Genomic DNA, 21,525 nt, shown 5'->3' on the forward strand with positions numbered 1-21,525 from the left:
GGATAAGGGTGAGATGTTTCCCCCCCCCCCTCGCAGTATTCACTCTGGGCGCTCCATTTGGCCCTTACCCCACCACATGCAAATCTTACCACTTACACCACTACGTTCAAAATGACATCAAAATCGCTGTCACCATGAAGAATATTCCTTTATGGTAGCAGACATTTTTGACGGTGGTGATGGGGGGCCACGAGGCCAGGGTTCCAAATGTCTTGAGAGGGGGTGATGTTGCTGAAGGCAGCAGAAGGCACTGTGAAAACGTTGAGGATACTGGGTCCTATAGTACCGACGTCAATGCGATCTGCAAGAAATGTGCACTTGATGTTCTGCATCTGCTGTGTTAGCTTATTAGGGCTGAATTGAAGATGTCTGTATCAGTGTTTTCTTGACTAGTTCTCCATTTGTGCTTCAGTTGCTTGCAGTGGCTTTTAGTCAGTCTTCGGTTTGAGGGACAGTAGCTAGTGAATACATTTGGGGTCAGGCTCAATTGGGGGAACTAATGAAGCATATGCTGTCACAAGAGACTGGCTTCCAACAACTATGAGGTGGAGATTATGGTGTCAAGGGTGTTTCAAGAGATCTGTGTTGCAGCTCTGTTCAAGGATGGTGGCTTCCTGCACTGATCTACAGATTGTTGAAATGGAAAAAAAAGGATCCAGGCCAGCAGGCACTGTAGGCATTCCATTTAGTATGAGACAGTAGTGATATTAATAATACTACTGTTACCAAGAACAAACTAAGAATTGGGATAACAGGAAATAGCTTTCCAATCATTGCAGAATTAGTCTTGGGCAGAGTCAACTGCTATCTCTCATCCATGCATATCTGGGGAGAGGACAACTAAGACATAGACAGTCAGGATTTTTTCCGGTGCCAACATCTTTTAGCTGAACCCTGCTCTATTCCTAATCTGTAGGAGTGTTGAAAGGTCACAGTTGGATCTGGTTTGGGTTCATGCACATATCTTGCTTGGTCTGTCTCCAGATTCCCTTTGTGAAGAGCAAATAAGGTGAATTCTCGGTTTTGTCTCTCCAGGTTTGCTGGTGTACATTCCTTTCATTTTCTGTGATCTCTAGGTTACTGGCACAGATTGTCAGGAAAAAAGACATGTGGAGTAACTGCCTGCTTTTGGCCCCAGATGTGGTGAATCCAAAGATTGCACCTATCTAATGACTGGTCCTCATGGCGTTACCTTTACCTTTTCCATTTCACAGCCCAATCGGCTTAGACTTTTCAGACTAGAGGTTTAGAGGACACACTGGCAGCATACTAAATTGATTGAAATTCCTTCTTTTTGAGGGGTTTCAATCAAGCACTCCCGGGATGTCCACTGGGCCTCTCTTTACGCTTGCTGTAAGAAACCGAAAGAGGCAATCTTACTTCCTTAATTCATTCAGGGCAATTCTGACTTTTGGTTGTCAGTGGCGATGTTAAACAATAGGTTTCCTGGGAGAGGTGGCTCTTGGAAATAAAAGGTCTGTGTATTCATCGGTTATAAGCTCAGACCACAAAACCTTACTCCTCAGTGGGGCCATCTAGTCTTGGCTTCTTTCCAGGGCCCTACGGTTTTAAGACGATAAGAGAATTCCTCACCCCAAAGACCTGGTCTGCAGCATGAGCTTCCACGTAAAAGGGCTCTTGTGGCTCTGTACTGAGGAGTAGTGAAGCTGAATTGAAAGCGGACTTTGATTATTGAAACGCATGGCCAGTCTATTTTGACCATTGGACCTTGGTTCTCTTCTCTAGATTTGGTGTAATTAAAGTAATGATGTCCGAGAAACCCGGAATATATCTCCTGTAGAAGTTAATCCCTAAAAAAATCTGTCTAGCTCCTTTCCTATATTTGGGGTTGCCCCTTCAAGAACTGCTTTTATCATCGGAAAGTTCAGAACTCCCTCTGGTAATAAATCAAACTGTAGAAACTCCACTTGAGTAACATGAAAACATTTTTGCAAAGAGCCAGTGCTCTACGAGTTTTGTTAGGACTACATGAGTTAGGTGTTCCTTTTCTAATTGAGAGTAGACTAATATGTCGTCAATATATACCACAATAAATCTGTCTAAGAACTACTCCAGTATACCACAACGATGACGTGTTGAAAGGCAACCAGCGAGTTACAGAGACTAGTGGCATATTAAAAAAAAAACAAATTTGGTTCTAAATGTGGTCTTTCATTTTTCTCCCTAATACACTTGTGCCACATGATAGGCCCCAAGTAAATCGAATTTGGTGAAAATCTGTGCAAACAAACTGATGTAGTACCACAAGGATCAATGGTACACGTATGCGATTGATCGCCTCGTAGACAGTACACATTTTCAGTTCAGTTCTTTGGTAAAAAGAAAACAGGTTAAGAGACTATGGAAGTTATTTGTGGGTTTATATTTTGAACATTGCAAATTTGCAAATAAATTACAGTCAAACAATGAATGAATATGCATGTAATTGAAACAAGTGTGATATATGGTTCAGAAGTGTGTTTATTAACATGTGTTAGTTTGGCCACATTTTAGCATATGGCATATTAGTTAAATGGATGCCATTTCTTTATCTCTCTGTTTTCACTCCTGAAAAAAAAAACTCCCCCATCAGGACTCTCCACGTCACTTCTCTCCCCACAGACCTTGCAGAACAGGAAACAGAATGATATCATATAGGTTGTTTTTCCAAAATGTGCATGTATGGTGAATCAACTTTCTGATGTTCTGAATGTTGCAACTGTCCTAGAACGTTTTTGCTGTAATTTGGCTGCAGGGTTAGTACTCTTGTACTGGTGTATAACCCATTGTTTTAGAAATATTGAATTTCAGCTGAACTTTCTATAATGAAGTGTTGTTGAAGCTGCTCAGAATGGCTTAGTGCTAGAATTACTTATGTGATGCTGAAACCTCTGATTTGTTCAATTTTAGTCATGCCTCGCTGAATCTATTCCTTTAGCTAATTTTCTATACAAGAACGTGTATAAGAAACACTTGGTTTTAGGGATGAGCCTGAATTTCCTTTCAGACTTTCCTGTGCTGTCCGACTTTTCTTGATTTTGCTGCTCATCCGAGGCTTGGAATGATGTGGCTCTTTGACAATTCTGTATAACTCCGCAATTCTGAGCCTTCATGGCATTTGTTCTGTATGGCTTGATTTTGAGATTATCTAGAATAGAAACTTTTCCCTTGATCGTGAACTCCGTTAATGAGTGGTCTTTGTGACTTATTATGTATTCTGCTAAGCTTATGATGGTGTAGTGTTCTTTTACACGAGATCAGATCGGAAGTGGAACCTCTGGAGGTAAATGGTGAGATACTAAAATTTTGGGGTGTCATCGTTATTTAGGTACAAACCCAATTATTCGGGTACAGGGCTCCTCTTCCAAAAAACATGTTTGAAAGTGCCATATGAATACATACTATATTTTTACTCAAGTACTTATTTTGTGCCTATGTTAGTAAGTATATGAATCTACATGGTGATATAGCACTGGGTTTGTGGTCTATCTATGGGGTGGCAACTTTCAGCCCTAATTTTAAAGTAGATATAAACTGCTGCAAAAGCCATTGAATTTACTATGGTGATTAAATGAGCCTTGATTGCTAATGATACACAGTTCCACAGGTATTTGGGACTTCTGAATGTAACAATTCTGGGAATAATAGTTAGAACCCAAAACGATGGTTCCTTCTTCCAAATTAATCCTCGAGTTGAGTTCAGATAAACACAGGTGCCATAAAATCAATCAAAACTGCGGGGCATCTCCGAGTTTAAATTGTAATTGATCAACATGACTGGATAGCAACCTCAACAGTCCCAACAGGTTCGCTGACTACCTTTTTTTATCCCATTAAAATCAATGTTTGTCACAAAATACTGATTATGAAAATTCCCCCTTGTCCCTGAATCAATTATAACATTCATGTTTTACATCTCCAATCTCGAAAAAACAGATTTACTTTTACAGTCAGATATGAGCAAGAAGCATGTAAATATTAGCAATGCTGTGAAAATTGGTGAGCAATGAGTTTTATGGAGCCAGCCCTGCCAGAAAACTCCACCTACAGACGGGACTGCCAACTCCTTTCGGTGGAACTTTGGGCAAGATTTACAGGAACGGCCAGAGTCAGCACAATAAAGGCAAAAATTACCTATCCATGGTCTGTAATGTTCTTCTTCAGACAATAGTTTTTGATTTGTTCCAGTTTATATTAGTGCAGCACTTGATTGATTTTTGTTGTTTACCTCTTAATGTTATCAACGATAGGTAAAGAGGGACACAACTAAACTACTCTCACTTTCCATCATCCAGTGGTCAATTTGCAATCTAAAGTCTAGGAGATATATCAATTCATTTGGTTGCTGGGAAATGAGAGACATGGTCTCAGATTGCCAATCAAAGTTCTCTATAAAATAATGTAGCTCTTTTAGACTCTGTATAGTTGGTCTCTATTTTCACTTCTGTTGAACTGGGATAGATAACTAGTGAATTTCCTATTACCGGGCTTTTACTTAAGTTAATTATTCCCCCCTCTTATAAATGTATCGAAACTCCACCAGAATAGTGTAGTCATCAAGGTTAAAGTTGTTTTGTAAACCCAAAACATTAACCAGGCTGCTATACTGCCTGGCAAGAAAGCTTAGACTGGGGCACACAGATTAAAAAAATAGTTGCATCTTCTGAGCGTTGCCTGAGAAAATCTCTCTCGGGGGACGGGGAGGGAGGTGGGGTAACATATTAGGTTGGAGACAGGAATTTGAGCCCAGACTACAGGATAATTGTAGGTGATCTTCTGGGTATGGAATCGGGTTGATCTAAGGCAACAGGGCTGCCCGAGCCCCACCCCTTTTGCGCTGGATGCTAAGATCCCAGGTCTTAATTCTCCATTTTCAATTAAGAGGCGAACTGAAAATTACATTCAGAGAAAGGAGTAGCCAGAAAAATGAAATACCTCCCCCACTTGGAGCCATATGACACTACATGAGCGAGTAAAGAATTCAATGCCATAGCTATCTGGGAAGGTCCATTACAACTGTTCTCAATAGTACATTTTCTTTATTCCTTTCTTTTCCTCTTTCCACATGCTTTCCTTCTTTCTGTTCTTCTTCCATTCCTTCAACTTTTATTCTGTCCGAGTTTCCTTTTTTTCATCCAGTCCTTCATTCCTTCTTAGCATTTTACTTTCCTTCTTTCTTCAGCACTTCTAATCCTTCTGCCTCACTTATTTTTTTCTTTGCAATTGTTATCATTTCTTGTACAGTCATAACCCTGTTTTGTTCCTTGCCACACCTTGATCACCTTACCCACAGCTGTACTATGCAGTCATCTTTATTTCAGCATTATTTGTAAGGGTTCTTCTTCTGTCTTATGATCATCAAGCCCCAGATCAGTCAAAAATAAAATAATAATTTGATCGATCTGGCAGGGCCCACGCTGAAGCTGATATAGCAGGGGGTTCACTATGCCCTTGTTTCAGGGAATCAGTTCAGGATCTAGTCAGGTCAAAAACATATACGGGAACCCAAATACAGCTGATCCCTTTCTTTTTTACCATTGTACTAAACCTCTATTGCATTAGATGAACACCTTCAACCGAGTCGCAAGGATCCATTGAAATTTACTACGATGAAATGAAAATATTGAACCTGCTCTTTCAACCCGCATTATCATTAGCAACTTCAAATGGCAAGGAAAGGATAGTACACATTTGATTACATGCGCTCAACAACACCATAAATACAATTAGAAGAGAAATGGAAACAAAGCAGACTGGCAAAAGTTTTATATTTCTTGGAACTAGTTGCCATGTAACCAACATTAAAATTGTTCATGTGATTTATATGTAAACTATAGTTAGCATGTCACAGTATAAACTGTAAAAATAATAATACACTGTACAGCACTGTAGAAACCAAATATGATAAAATGTGCCATTCTTACACAACATACATCTTTGCTAATCAAATACTGGCAAATATAAATGACCATCTTCTGTTTCAGTACCTCACAAAAGAATGCAGACTTGTCACATAGCACAGTAGGTTGGTGGCTAAACAAAAAGACTGTAGACAACAGCGAATTATGAATATAAATATATATTTTAAATCAGGCCGAATTTCTCAGTACATAACCAGAAGCATTAGAACCTGTGACAGACCATATGTAACCAAAATATTTGTTCAGATTTAAAATATAAACACCATTCAAATATGATGAAAAAACAATGAAGAACTATCCATAAAAATATGATGAAAAAAGTAAACTAGTTTGGTATTATCAAACTGGCACAAAGATATAAAACCAAAAAGAAAAATGTGAATGAAAAAACAATATACACATGTGATATCAAGAGAGAAACATTCTAGCCATGACCATATCTGAATTCTAATATATAACTGGCCCAATATCTGTGTCTTGGACAAACAATTAAAAAAAAAATGCATTTAAAAACGTCCTTACGAGTTTTATATGATTGGCACATTTGCACTGCAGCGAACATTCAGTTTTATTTTAAGGTCACAATCACCCACGTTATTACTAGTAGTAAGGCAGACAATTCCATGTTTAAGTCTTCTTATAGACTGTTTACCATTTTATAGAGCCACAACAATGCTCAAGACTTGTGCAGGCTGTAAGACTGCAGTAGCAGGAATTATGAAGGGTCACCACTGTATTATTTGGAACAGAAATTTTAGATAATACAGTGCTTGTTAGAAACACTGCCTAACATTTGTCAAACTATAAACCATGATAAAACCTCAAGTGTGCTATGATGCCCCTAAATACAAAAGACTACATACACAGAGAGGCTGGGGGCAACAAACAAAACATTCTCTCTCTGAAAAGTATGTATACATAAGCTTCTCCAATAATTAACAGATTCACCCACCAGATGGGAAGGATTCCTTAAACTGCAGTTTGTTAAAATAATTGGATTTATTCTACAACATTGTTTTGAATGAGGAAACCTAACTTTTTGAGCTGCATTGGTTATTAATATTCCATTATCTCATAGTCAGCATATTTCAATTTGGCCACAAACACTTTGTTTTGTAGAACAATGGACAATCGTCAGCATTCACGGTAAAACTGTATTGAAGTGCTTCTTCCCAAAATGTCATCATTCTGTTGGAAGATTTTTATTCAGGGATTGTTTTTTGCGTTATACTTTCCATCTGCGAAATCCGAGGACCATACTGCAACCATAACATAAAGTAACAGCAAATGCAAAAATCTGAAAAGAAATATGAAACGTCTAAGTCATTGATGTATTCGAGTTGTCAGGCTTGAGATGTTAATACATTATTTTGTATTACAAGATTCTTAGAGACCAGCAAGAAAAAGATGCTTACTTGCAAACATTTTCTCCCACGTTGATTATGGGCAAGCTTTAAATCTTCCAGAGAACATTACAAATGCTCAGAAGCTCTCTCGCCTTTGTGCCATTTGTTAAAGGTGTGACTTTAAAATGCTGAATGCACATGCATTTATGACAATTCTTTTGGAAATACAGGAATACAGAATTAAGTTTTGCAAGTACACGTTTCTTGATGGTCTCATGTGCCATGCATGGAGTTTGTACCTCACATTGTACTACTATAACATCCGTTGTTTTTATTGGCGGTTCAGTAAAAAAAAAAAAAAAACAGACCCAGTCATAAAATGAACCATTTTGGAGTCAAGCATTTTCTGTAATAGTTTTTGTGTAACCCTATGTATTGCCGGACTAAAACAAGTCAAAAACTTCTATATAAGTTAAGTCCGAACTTCTAAAGGTCACCCCAATGACGAGTTAATTGTATAGAACTCTAAATGTAACTGAACAGACATGTAATCTAACAGCAATATAAAAAAAGTTTACGATCCAATCACAGTGAAAGATTTTCGGGTCAATCCGCATTGCAATGGGATAGTGTATAGGCACACTGTATCCCATCTGCAAGAAAGGCCACTTTCCCATTTTTAAATTTTTTTTTAATAATTTGCAAAAACAGTTTACATTGAAGATAACTTGTATACATCATTATAGAAAATAATGTTTACGACCGTAAGACTTTCCCCTCATTCATTCGTTCGGTAGGGCAAACCTAAATTTAAAGCCTAACAAAAAAATACATCACACGACATGCTCCTTTATAAATATTAGATCCAACCCAAATTGTCCATTGCTTATTTACCCCGACATCTGTGTGAATGTCACTTGTCCCCTACGTTAAATTACAGGAATCTTTTTTGTTTTGGATTGGAGTCCAATATTACACCTTGAACCTGCTGGATCTGGCATGAAGCCAGGTCCAGAAAAAAGCTGGAGTAGAGGCACACACGCAATCAATATAATTAACTGGTTTATCATTTTAACCTGTATTTCGAAAATGGGTGCTACATTACCAAATTGTGTTGGTTACACAATGTGAATACTATACTGGGATGCAGGCAGAGGCCTGCATGCAGTGTGCACTGTTCCAAGGAAAAAACTATATTTCAATACAGAATCAATAATTGGAATAAAAATAAACACTCATTAGTATTAGTACATTTTTTATCCAGATTGTTTCAATCTTAAATGTTGCAATATCACATGGATCTTAACAATTATAACGTTGTGACTAAGTGTCATCCTACACTGTACATGTCTCTATACATTAGAAATCATCCTCATAAAATGTTTACTCGCAAACAATAAAATCCTATTTATATCGACATCAAATGAACTAGAAACACTGTGTCATGTGTTATCATATAACTGATGATTTCAGGAGATGCGTAGCCCCAATGCATTTCGGGAAATTATACTCCCTTTGTCAGGGGCAATATCCTAGAAATACAAAAACATGCATACATTTCAGTTATATATACACACTGTAAAAGGTAGATAGACACTGGGGGGGAGGGGGGGTAATCACTCGAAGTAACTGTACCTGAACTCATAATCAACATCCTCTATTTTAATAAAAAAAGTTCAGATTGCCCACATTACAGCTATGTCTAAATAAGATTCCAGCTGATTTGACTTATTAGCGAGTAGTTAATGGGAAAGAACATATTATGAAGTCTTACATCTATCTGATGTAATAAGGTGGTGTAAATAATAGCCCTTATTCGAACCACCTAAACTGATGCATAGAATCTCTACACGGCATTGAACTTATCTACCTATGCGTGTGAAATCCAAGTGTAGTCTTCTGGCTCTGCGTAATGTAGATGAATTTATGCGCTACCCGTTCTGTGTCTAGAGAAGATAAACGTAATATACGTACATTATTGTCTCAGTATATACATTGTGTGTATGTTCAGGAGCAATGTTTATCAAAGGTCACTTGATTACCAGGTCTCCCGAATACAGGAGCGATAGTATGCTGCAGCAGTAGATGGGGCATTCGCAGCACCTACTAAAAAGTAATAAACTGTCCTCGAGTACATAACGTTGTCAAAGAAGTACATCGTGAGCTAATACCACAGAGCTATCACGCGAGAATATTTTGCTCTTATGCTTGGATTCTACAAATATATGACCATGCGTAAGTGATCAATGATTCAAGAATGCGCACCAAATAAACTGTTGTTAACATGCTATTGAGACTGTTACTATATTTGAGATAGTCATTAGTTATACCACTTGGACACCGTCAACCATACAGTTAACCACAAGATAGATTTGTAATGTTAAATGTTTAGAGTCATCACACCCATTGTTATCAATAGAAATACAGGTAAAGGCAATTGTGTAGAGTCATTACACCTACAGCTACCATTATCATCGAGCGTAATTTCATCATTGTTGAATAGGCTCACATATAATACTGTTTTTCTGCTAGGGGCAGACAGTACGACGCAAATAATCATTCTATCTGATACAGACCCTTGAGGGTACTTTGATATCATCAAAACTTTAACCCGGAATTGTCGAGTAGTTATATATACTTTATGTAACATCGTGCGGACACTGAGCTTGATAATAGCGTAAATAGTTTATGGTAGGAACCACGTGAATAATTGTCGATAGTTAAGTACATTACCACTCCTACTAATCCATTCACACAGTGACGTCCATGCGGAGGTTCGGTACTCTTTCAATAAGCGTGAATGATGGACGATAGTTAAACATACTACCATTCCCATAAATATATTCTATTAGTGACGTTTACGCTCAGGCTCGGCACTCTTAATAGCGTATGGTATCCTTCCGCGGTAATTCCTAATGGACTGCTGAATTCTAGACAGCTTACCGGCAGAAACGGAGATACTTTTCTTCATCACAGGTATGAGCTTAACATTTTGTTCTATTATTAAACATGACATGTTTTCACATACAACAATAGTTAAACGAGCTGCACACATTTTCATTTGTTCACAGAAAAACAATTTAGAACTTCTTGACTAACACAACGCGTTCTAGCAACAATACAGCGACTGAGGCAAATGTTAACCAGTAGGTAGGTGGAACAGCATTGTTCGTTTGAGAATTCAGAGTTACTAACAATGAGATAACAATTCGTGAACAGGCTAATATTAATATACGGTCCATTTTTTACGTAGATGTCTAATCAGTGGGCCTTATACTCACATTGATCAAGAGAAAACGTTGGACGTTTATTGGTACATCACTGATATAGAACAGGTCAGTTTTTTTCAGTATATGTTACACAATAGAAGGGCGAACAACCAGCCAAATCCAGTTGACTTGAGTAATAATACAGGCTGTTCACAATAGTTGTACAGTTACCAACAGTTTATTTGGTGCTTGAATCATTGATCACTTACGCATGGTCATATATTTGTAGAATCCAAGCATAAGAGCAAAATATTCTCTTGTGATAGCTCTGTGGTATTAGCTCACAATGTACTTCTTTGACAACGTTATGTACTCGAGGCCAGTTTATTACTTTTTAGTAGGTGCTGCGAATGCCCCATCTACTGCTGCAGCATACTATCGCTCCTGTATTCGGGAGACATGGTAATCAAGTGACCTTTGATAAACATTGCTCCTGAACATACACACAATGTATATACTGAGAAAATAATGTACGTATATTACGTTTATCTTCTCTAGACACAGAACGGGTAGCCCATAAATTCATATAGATTACGCAGAGCCAGTAGACTACACTTGGATTTTACACGCACATGCAGATAAGTTCAATGCCATGTAGAGATTCTATGCATCAGTTTAGGAGGTTCGAATAAGGGTTATTATTCACACCACCTTATTACATCAGATAGATGTAAGACGTCATCATATGTTCTTTCTCATTGACTACTTGCTAATATTAAGTCAAATTAGCTGGAATCTTATTTAGACATAGCTCTAATATGGTCAATCTGAACTTTTTTATTAAAATAGAGGATGTTTATTATGAGTTCAGGTACAGTTACTTCGAGTGATTACCTCCCCCCCCCCCCCCGTCTCCTGAAATCATCAGTTATATGATAACACATGACACAAAGTGTTTCTAGTTCATTTGATGTCGATGTAAATAGGATTTTATTGTTTGTGAGTAAACATTTTTTAAAGATGATTTCTAACGAATAGAGACATGTACAGTGTAGGATGACACTTACAGTCACAACGTTATAATTGTTAAGATAAATGTGATATTGCAACATTTAAGATTGAAACAATCTGGATAAAAAAATGTACTAATACCAATGAGAGTGTTTATTTTTATTCTTTATTGAAATATAGTTTTTTCCTTGGAACAGTGCACACTGCTTGCAGGCCTCTGCCTGCATCCCAGTATGAAGCCAGATCCAGCATATCAAAATATAATTGGTCTGTAAGGTAACTGTGAGAACTTAAGTCACCACAATATATCTTTCAGTGCCTTTGTTCTTGAAACAAATGGCAGTCACTTATGTTAGAAGAGAAAACCTTCGAGCTTTCCGCTGTGATCTAAAATATCTCAGTTAATAGAGGACCAAGCAATTCTTCTTTGTTGTGTGAAGAGCCTCTTTAGCATTAGTCTGACAGCCCTTTGCTGGCTTTGGAACTTGAAGGATGTAGCAACACTTGTCAAACATTCTACTTTGAATTTCTGTTTATGTCCATGTAGAGTCCCATTATGGATCCTTCATAGGCAAACACCAATCTTCAACTCAATCGTCTCCCCCCACTCGAACCAAAGGAATTAAATTGAATCAAAGGACTTAAGAGCCCCTAACAGTCCTCTGTCACACTTCCTAAAATTTGCTAAGATTAATTAAACACATTTCCTTCTTTTGGCTCAGAGACAGTCAAATAGACACCTCCGCTTCTGACAAACAGATTACAAGACATTTTAATAAAGCACTGTTCTTGACTGGGATCAAGCTTCTGGACCAAGTAAAGATTCTCCATGGACTTTCACGTGTCACAATGCTCTCAAACTATCAACCTTGCGTACGATGTTACAGCCCAATTTCAAACCTCCATTTGTATGCCCATTAACAATGTAGCTTTCAAAGTTGTTAAATGAAATTGAAATCGTATATGTTTGGCACCTGCTACAGACAATGTGCAATCCCCATGAACTCAGAAACTAGTTCTGAGGTTGGTCCCAACAATGCAATGCTGGTGGGTTGCTATGGCTTCAACATTCCAGTGCCCGGATACAGTAAAGGCTGTTTGGAAATATGAGTTTTCCTAAGGATGTACAAAAATGTGGTTTGCTTTGCTAAAGCATGTTGAAGTTATTGAACTTACTGGCAGTTTACAACAGTCCTCTACATTATGCTTATATCAACTATAAGGTCAGGTAAAGTCAATAGAACAATATTAAGATAACTTTCACATATTTATGCATACCACAATCAATGACAATTCGAGCTTTACCATTTTCAATGTACCCAAATACAGAGTGTATACACACACACAACACAAATACTTACGGTAGCAGCTACATTTAGACCAATCTGGTTGTCCTTTAAGTGTATAACAGAAGAATTCTCTTGTCTCATAAGGGTGGCCAATGAGGCGGTTGCAGCTTCCAGTACAAAAGCTCCAAAGTAAAAAACAAAGGCAAAAAAATGGAAAGCAAAATCCTGAAAGAAGTATAGAAGTAGGTTACATTTTTGCATTTCAATTCCTCCTAGTACCACAGTGTAGCTCAATTGTTGCCCACAAAACTGAATTAAAACAATATATAACATTAAAATGTAAATGAACTAACCAAGATACTATTGGATCTCTCAGTACACTGTGACACCACAATCAATCATAAAGCGCTGTTTATATGCCTAATACTACAAGGGATGCATAAAATCCCAGATTCAACTCCATAAGTAGGGAAGGATCTGGAGACCACCACTAAGAGACCTGCTATATGAAACAAGGAACAATGCTGTGCTGCCCTGGATAAGAAGGGTTTGGAGCATGAGTGCTTGAGCGGCACTACTTACACTGAGACCTGAGCACATTCAGGGTCTTTGAAATGTACACAGGATATTCTACACAAGCTATTATTCGAATAGTGAGTAGAGTTGGTGGTTAGGTAACAGAGGAGGACTAGTAGCATAGGTATCTGTATGGAGAGTAACAGTTACATACTGGTATAACTTGTCCACATTTTCTGAAAAGAGGGAATATCATAAAACCAATTGGTGTGGGGCCAACCCAAAGTATTATGAAATCCAACAAATCTAGTCAAATAGCTATAGGCTTGACCAAAGTGTAAAATAAATGGGTAAATTAAGTCTGCGATCGCATCACTTCTAGACTTAAAGCTCTCTACTATTTCAGACTTTTACAACATGCGCCTGGTATGTCGCAGTACCAGTTTCATCTTCAGTAAGAAGCCAGTGTGAGGATTATGAATTATGAAAAAAGACATAGGTGGGAAGGTCTAGGTAAACAACGTAAGCCCTCTGACCAGGAGTAACAGTTATTCTACTGCTACTTACTGGCTCTTCCCTACTCCTATCTTGGAAGATAACAGAATTGAAGGAGCAAAGAAAAATCTGCATCATGTAACCAAGATAATAACCTCAACCACGCCTTAACCCCTCTATGGACCATGGTTATAAGCTGCTCTCTGAGCAATGGGCTGACACCTGACTGCTTCAAACAGAGCCAAACCACCCCCTTTAAACAAAACATGCAGACACGAAAGATACCAATAATCGCCCTCGCAAAGATTTCTCATATACACAACTGCTGCACCAGAGAACTAACTTGCTTCCATCTTGCCGCCAAAGCCTGGAATACCCTCCCCTCTACAACCACACTCTGGCTGCCCGACTTCAGGAAGGGACTCTAGACCTGGCTATTTGATTGTGACCTGCAGCAAGCACCTGGATACCCTTTCAGGTGACACGATGCGCTCTACAAATACGACCTGATTGATCGATCATTTCAGACCCATCACCAACCTTCACTTCCTGGTAATAATTAAAGAAATGTGTTCTCTCCCAACTCAACCAACACATGGACTCCAATAACCTACTCAACTCACACCAGTCAGGGTTCGGGAAGGGATGCAGCACTGTAACAGCTATACGGAGCATAAAAGATGACTGTGAATCTCTCAAGAATAAACCTACGGTCACACATAAGGTTCACTGAAAAGGGTGCTTTCTATAGCCTCTAACTCCTAAACAAAATAAAGCTCTTCCTCCCTCCAAATGACCTAAAACTGCAACGCAAGCACTAGTTCTATCCATATTAGACTATGAATAGCACACACAGCCCCAATGAGAGCCACCCTAAATGCAGCAGCAAGATTCTTCTACCGGAGCAAAGAAAAATGATCACTTCTCCCGCAAACTGCAAAATCTAAAGTGGCTACCTATCGAAGCATGCAGCTGCTTCAAAACTGCCCGTGTCACCTATGAAGCCCTACACACTGGTAAACCAGATTAGCTCACAGCCAACCTCACAACTGGAAGCAAGACGTGAGACCCAAGAAGTTTCAGCACACTTCTTCTCATCCTCCCCAAAAGACAAACAAAAAGCCCTTTCTCGCTCTCTCTCAGGAATGCCCCCGAAATCTAGAACTCTCTCCCAGTACAGATCAGAACTAACCCCTCCTGCATGAGCTTCAAGAAATAACTAAAAGCATTCCTCCTAAACCGGAACTTCTATCCCTCAGGAAATAATTAAGATATCACACCATGGAACCTCCACCAATGTTTATGTTCCTCTTCCGCAAGTTCTATACAATGACTAGACACTCAACTCCACAATCGTAACGCACTATTACGGAGTGACCATGACTAGGCCTCTGAAACTGTATTTTCACTGCTCTGTGATGGTATGATAATTGTCTAGACTCTTGAAACTGTAATTTTAATGTACTGTGATTGATAAATGTTGTGACATTGCTATAAAGTGCTCTGATACCCCTCAGGTCTCGTCAACGCTATATAAAACTCCCAAAAACAAAAATAGGTAAAAAAATGGCCTTAAGACCTCATGGTCAAAGAGTGCCTCATGAGGAGTGCTTTCAGAAGGCATAAGAGACTGACTATTTAACCCCCCTAGAGGACCTCTTAGACATGACATTAATTGAGAAAGCAAACCAAAGTACTAGAGGTCTGGTCAAATAAGGACAAACATTTGAAGAAAAGAGTAATGGAAAAGTACTGTAAATAATACATATTAAAGCTGCTTTGGAAGAAGCATTGCCTTCGGTGAAGTCACCCAAATCACATCAAATATTTGACCTGTGATATTTTTGTGTACCACCTCCTCAGCAGTGGAAGTGTGGGACTGCAGAAAGACCAGAGGAAAATCGCACTGAGGTATAAGCCTGAAATCTTTAGACAAAGTATGGAAGGCAAGGCCTTGCATTTCTTTGCACTCAGAAGATGCTGTACTGATGTCGGGAAGCCTAATTTATTAGGTCAACTCCACTACGATGGTCTTTAGGGAGGTTGAACCTTACCCAAATTATATAAATCAGAGTTGCAATTTTGCAAATTAGTGTACTAATACAATCCATGTCAATGATGCCCTGAGTGTGAGGCGAAAGGCAAAACCCACTAAGAGTTCAACAATGAGTTCCACAGAGGTAACAGCCGTTTCTAACAAATGGTTAGAACGTTTATATAGGAGAGTGAACAACACAAAGCTAGTCAATCAATCAAAGCATTTATAAAGCGCGCTACTCACCCGAAGGGTCTCAAGGCGCTAGGGGAGGGGAGGTCCGCTACTGCTCGAACAGCCAGGTCTTGAGCTGCTTCCGGAAGGCGAGGTGGTCTTGGGTCAGGCGGAGGTGGGTCGGGAGGTAGTTCCACGTCTTGGCGGCTAGGTAGGAGAATGACCTTCCTCCTGTGGTGGCTCTTCGGATGCGGGGGACGGCGGCGAGGGCGTGGTTGGTTGATCGAAGCTGGCGGGTGGGAATGTAGAAGTTGAGGTGGTTGTTGAGGTATCTTGGGCCTTGGTTGTGTAGGGCTTTGTGTGCGTGGGTGAGGAGTCGGAACGTGATTCTCTTGTTGCCCGGGAGTCAGTGCAGGTCTCTCAGGTGTCCGGAGATGTGGCTGTGTCGGGGGATGTCCAGGACGAGTCTTGCTGAGGCGTTCTGGATTCGCTGCAGTCTTTTCTGGAGTTTGGCGGTGGTTCCGGCGTAGAGGGAGTTGCCGTAGTCCAGTCGGCTGGTGACGAGGGCCTGGGTGACCGTCTTCCTGGTCTCGGTGGGGATCCACCGGAAGATCGTACGTAGCATGCGCAGGATGTTGAAGCATGACAAGGAGACGGCGTTGACTTGTCTGGTCATGGAGAGGGAGGAGTCCAGGATGAAGCCCAGGTTGCGTGCGTGGTCTGTTGGTTTGGGTGCGCTGCCCAGGGCAGGGGGCCACCAGGAGTCGTCCCAGGCGGAGGGTGAAGATCCCAGGATGAGGACTTCCGTCTTGTCTGAGTTCAGTTTCAGGCGGCTGTTCATCATCCACTCGGCTACGTCTTTCATCCCTTCGTGTAGGTTGGCTCTGGGGGTGGCGGGGTCGTTGGTGAGGGAGAGGATCAGCTGGGTGTCGTCGGCGTAAGAGATGATGTTGAGGTTGTGTTGGCGTGCGATGGCCGCGAGGGGGCTCATGTAGACATTGAAGAGGGTGGGGCTGAGCGAGGAGCCTTGGGGAACGCCGCAGATGACTTCGGTGGCTTCTGATCTGAACGGGGGAGGTGGACTCTCTGTGTCCTTCCAGCGAGGAAGGAGATGATCCATTCTAGTGCCTTCTCTTGGATTCCGACGTTGCTGAGGCGCTGCACTAGGGTGCGGTGGCAGACAGTGACGAATGCCGCGGAGAGGTCCAGGAGGATGAGGGCCGCTGTTTCCCCGTTGTCGAGCAGGGCTCGGATGTCATCGGTGGCTGCGATGAGGGCGGTCTCGGTGCTGTGGTTGGCCCGGAAGCCAGACTGCGAGTGGTCGAGGGATCCATTCGTCTCGAGGAAGGCGGCCAGCTGCTTGTTGACGGTCTTCTCGATGACTTTGGCCGGGAACGGGAGGAGCGAGATGGGGCGGTAGTTTTTGAGTTTGGTGGGGTCCGCTGATGGTTTCTTCAGTAGAGCGCTGAGTTCGGCATGCTTCTAGCTCTCCGGGAAGGTAGCGGTGTCGAAGGAGGTGTTGATGATATCCCGAAGGTGGGGCGCGATGACGGAGTCGGCCTTGTTGAAGACGTGGTGAGGGCAGGGGTCGGTTGGAGATCCGGAGTGGATGGAGTTCATCGTGCGAAGGGTTTCCTCGATGTTGATCGGGGTCCAGGCGCGGAGGGTGGTGGTGGGGGGGGGTGTGCCGGTGCTGTCGTGTGTTGCGTTGGCTGTGTGCTGCAGCTGTTGTGTATGTCGGCGATCTTGTTGTGGAAGTAGGCGGCGAGGGAGTTGCAGAGGTCTTGTGATGGGATGATGTCGTTGTTTCCGGCGCTGGGGATTGGAGAGCTCTTTGACAATGTTGAAGAGTTCCTTACTGTTGTGGGCGTTGTTGTCCAGTCGTTCCTTGAATGCGGTTTTCTTGGTGGTGTGGATCAGTTGGTGGTGTTTGAGTGGCGAGCTTGAGGGTGGTCATGTTGTCTGGTGTAGGGTCTCTGCGCCAGGCTCTCTCGAGGGTTCGGTAGTTTTTCTTGGAGCTCTTGAGTTCGTCGGTGAACCATGGTGCTTTCTTACTTCCCGGTCTGCTGGGCGGGGTCCTCAGTGGGGCGAGGACGTCTGCGCAGTTGCTGATCCACTTCGTGAGGTTGTTGGCGGCCTGGCTGGGGTTAGCTGAGCTGGCGGGGGGTCCTGGCTTAAGGATGCGGCGAGCTGGTCGGCTGCGATCTTGTTCCAGCTTCTGCGTGCAACCTGTTGCTGGTGGTGGTGGATCGTGTTCTTTCTGTAGTTGAAGTGGACGCAACTGTGGTCTGTCCAGTGGAGACCGGTGGCGTGGCTGAAGGTGATGTCCTTGCTGGAGGAGAAGACGGGGTCGAGTGTGTGTCCGGCGTAGTGGGTGGGGGTGGTCACCAGCTGCTTGAGGCCGAGGGTGGCGAGGTTGTCCAGCAGGGTGGCGGTGTTGCGGTCGTTGTTGTTATCCAGGTGGAAGTTGAGGTCCCCGAGGAGGATGTAGTCAGCGGAGGGGAGGGCGTGCGGGCTGATGAAGTCGGCGATGTCTTCGCTGAATTGTGTGCGTGGTCCCGGGGGTCTGTAGATGAGGGTGCCTCTGAGGGTGGTCTTGGGGTCGGTGTGGATCTGGAAGTGCAGATGTTCGGCGGCTGTGAGGGTGTCGTCTGAGTTGGACGTGATGCGGATGGTGTTCCTGTGGATGATGGCGATGCCTCCTCCGGTCTGGTTGCCGCGGTCCCTCCGGGGGATCTTGTAACCGTCTGGGATGGCGACGGCGATGTCGGGCGCTGAGGAGGCTTTCATCCAGGTTTCCGCGAGGAAGGCGACGTCTGGTGATGTTGTGTCGAGGAGGTTCCAGAGCTCCACGGCGTGTCTGTGGACCGAGCGGGTGTAGGATGCACTTCAGGTTGTTGCTGCTGGTTCTCGGCTTGGTGGGGGCGGGTGCGGTGCCGGTCCGGATGCAGGAGAACTTGCAGGAGTGGCAGCTGAAGGGTCCGTGGGAGGGTCTCGGGGGGGCTCGGAAGCATCCCGGGATCCGGCCGGTGTTGAGTGCGTTGAGTTCGGTGGCATTGTAGGTCCGGCGGGTGGGCTGGTGTCAGCAGTAAGTTGTGGTCGTACTGGTAGCTCCTTGTCGGAGAGACTGGAAACAAAGGCAGAAAAGAGTGAGCCATTTCCTCAGTCAGCTACCTCAAACTGCAATACTAACATTTGCTTCTCATACAATTTCTGACACTCTTTCCACTGAAGGAGCATGCTTTGAAATTGTCCAAAGAACTGTGCAAAATAGTAACCCTTTTAAAATAGGTCAGTATGCCTGTTCTCAGATGACGAGCTGAATAAAGACTGCAGCTAACCCACTCCCATCACCTCGGTCTCTCTTGCCAGAGCAGATGGCACACAAACTAAAATGACAAGAGGGTGTCAGGGAAAACAACGGTAATGGATATTTCAGCCACCATGGTATCACGTGACAAGCCAAGAGCCATCTAAAAACAAGTGATAAGGCAGAATTGGTCATGTGCTTTCTTATCTGTAGTATTGCTACATTTTTACACATTAATGTTGAGATTTTCTACACAATGTGCACATTAAATAAAGCATCAGGGTGCTTCCCTGAGGTTAATAACTGCCATTTCTTACATAGTGCTACATTTAAAATGCTAATACCTGGTGCCACAATTACTTCTCCATTTAATTTTGATTAAAGTCCCAAGGATAAAAGGTTTGTTCTATGCCATACATTGGTCACCAACAAGAGAGCTGCAGTATTTTGCAAAGCCAAGATGCGCTGATAGGCACTCCTACTACTGGCTGGACTGCTAATAAGTAATCTTCATTACTCACATTCTCCCTTACTCCTCTCACCGTTTACTGTCTGGACCTGCACAGCATATCCAAGTTCTTTCTAGCACACCGGGTTAATTCCCTATCTGCCCTACAGCACAAGCCGACCATACCAAGTCAACATGTAAAGATTGCAGGTGAAGCACCTACACAGAGAGGATATTAATTAAAGTACTTGGATGAGGAAGAAAGAATCAGAGAAATGTAGGCCATTGATGAGTAATCCACCCATTACCTCCTCCACTCATTCCTGTTCCATATTCACCGACGATGAACTAAAGTAATAAGAGTTTGCTACAATCATTAGGTCTAAGGGAAAAAAATACCTGCAGACAGCGATAATGCAGCCTCAACCATGTATCGAAGCACTACCGGAAGGAGAGGTAAGAAGACTGTTGACCTCCAGAACATCTGTGAGGGAAAGAATGAGGAGTACTCTAGGTTGCAATCCACAAAATGTTAAAAAGGAAAGCCAAAAGTAGGTGCACCACCTCAATGCAGAGCAGACAAACCTACGATCGAATCCAGAAGCAAAGAGGGTGAATTGGGCAGGATTCAACTAATGGAACAGGAGCCAGAAAACGGCAAAAGATAAAACATTTCCATTTTCCTAGCCACAATTCGAATCCTTCTATGACTCACTTCACGTTTAAACATTAGTTACACTAATAACTGAACTTTTTAATCCTTTCTTTGTCTGTTTAAAATTAAAATTTCACCTTACGGGGTTCCAGAGGGTTCCATTCTCAGTCCCCTTCTGTTAAACATTTATGTTAAACCCCTGGCAGCCATCGAGGAAGAATCTGGGTTGTGGCTATTTTCCTATGCTGACGACACCCAGATCATCTTTTCCCTTTCAGCTGGTAAATCCTTAGAGCCTTATGCACTCAAGACGGGCCTCAGCAAAGTCACGGACCGGATGCACGCCAACTCTCTAAAACTTAACGCTGATAAAACGGAGATTCTGGTTCTGGGCAAAGACAGAGCTCTGTGGGGCCCCCAACATTGGGCCCCAGAAATGGGCGTACTACCGCAACCCTCCACTCAATTCTGCAACCTTGGCTTTATCATCAACGATTCATTATTCATGCGTCACCAAGGTTGCCGCCACATGCTTCACCTTTTTGAAATGGCTGAGGAAGATCGTGTGGATGCTACCTGGCCACACCCAGCGTATTGTAGTCCAGGCCCTCGTAACTTCTAGGCTGGATTATGGGAAAATACTATACCTAGGCGCCAACAAAGAAGTTACGCGTAAACTGCAGCGAGTGCAAAACTCAGCAGCCAGATTACTTTGCCAAGCGACCAGAACCGCATCGATCTCTAGCTTGGTAATGAACCTTCACTGGCTCTCAGTGGAGAAACGGGTAATGCTCAAGGTCCTTACATATGTGTTCCGTATTAGGCATGGCAGATCCCCCAGCTACCCACAACACCTAGCCTGTCTTTATGTTCCCGCGCGCTCTCTTCGGTCATCTACCCAAGCTAAATTCCAGGTCCCAAAGATGAGGCTTTCTTGCATGGGAGGTCGTTCATTTTCATACTTAGGCCCGGTCCTGTGGAATGCTTTGCCTTTATCGCTCCGCACGCAATCAGACCGTCTTCTCTTCCGAAAGTCTCTTAAGGCTTGGATTTACAGCAAATAGGCCTCTCCCCGCCCTCTGCTATTCACTCTGAGCGCCGGGAAACCCTTTTTGG

General features: G+C 42.3%; 1 protein-coding gene across 1 annotated transcript in view; it reads right to left on the minus strand.

Moving 5' to 3' along the window:
• Positions 1-5,751: 5,751 nt before the first annotated feature.
• MAL2 (mal, T cell differentiation protein 2) overlaps positions 5,752-21,525 on the minus strand; it is a 97,286-nt gene continuing 81,512 nt past the window's right edge. Inside the window, exons 3-4 of the mRNA XM_078686848.1 lie at positions 12,849-13,001; positions 5,752-7,218 (exon numbers count right to left, since the gene is read on the minus strand). Coding sequence (XP_078542974.1) covers positions 7,147-7,218; positions 12,849-13,001 — 225 coding nt within the window. The 3' untranslated portion in view covers positions 5,752-7,146. The remainder of the gene's footprint in view (positions 7,219-12,848; positions 13,002-21,525) is intronic.

This window comes from Lissotriton helveticus, chromosome 4_1 (genome assembly GCF_964261635.1).
Source record: "Lissotriton helveticus chromosome 4_1, aLisHel1.1, whole genome shotgun sequence".
NCBI lineage: Eukaryota > Metazoa > Chordata > Amphibia > Caudata > Salamandridae > Lissotriton > Lissotriton helveticus.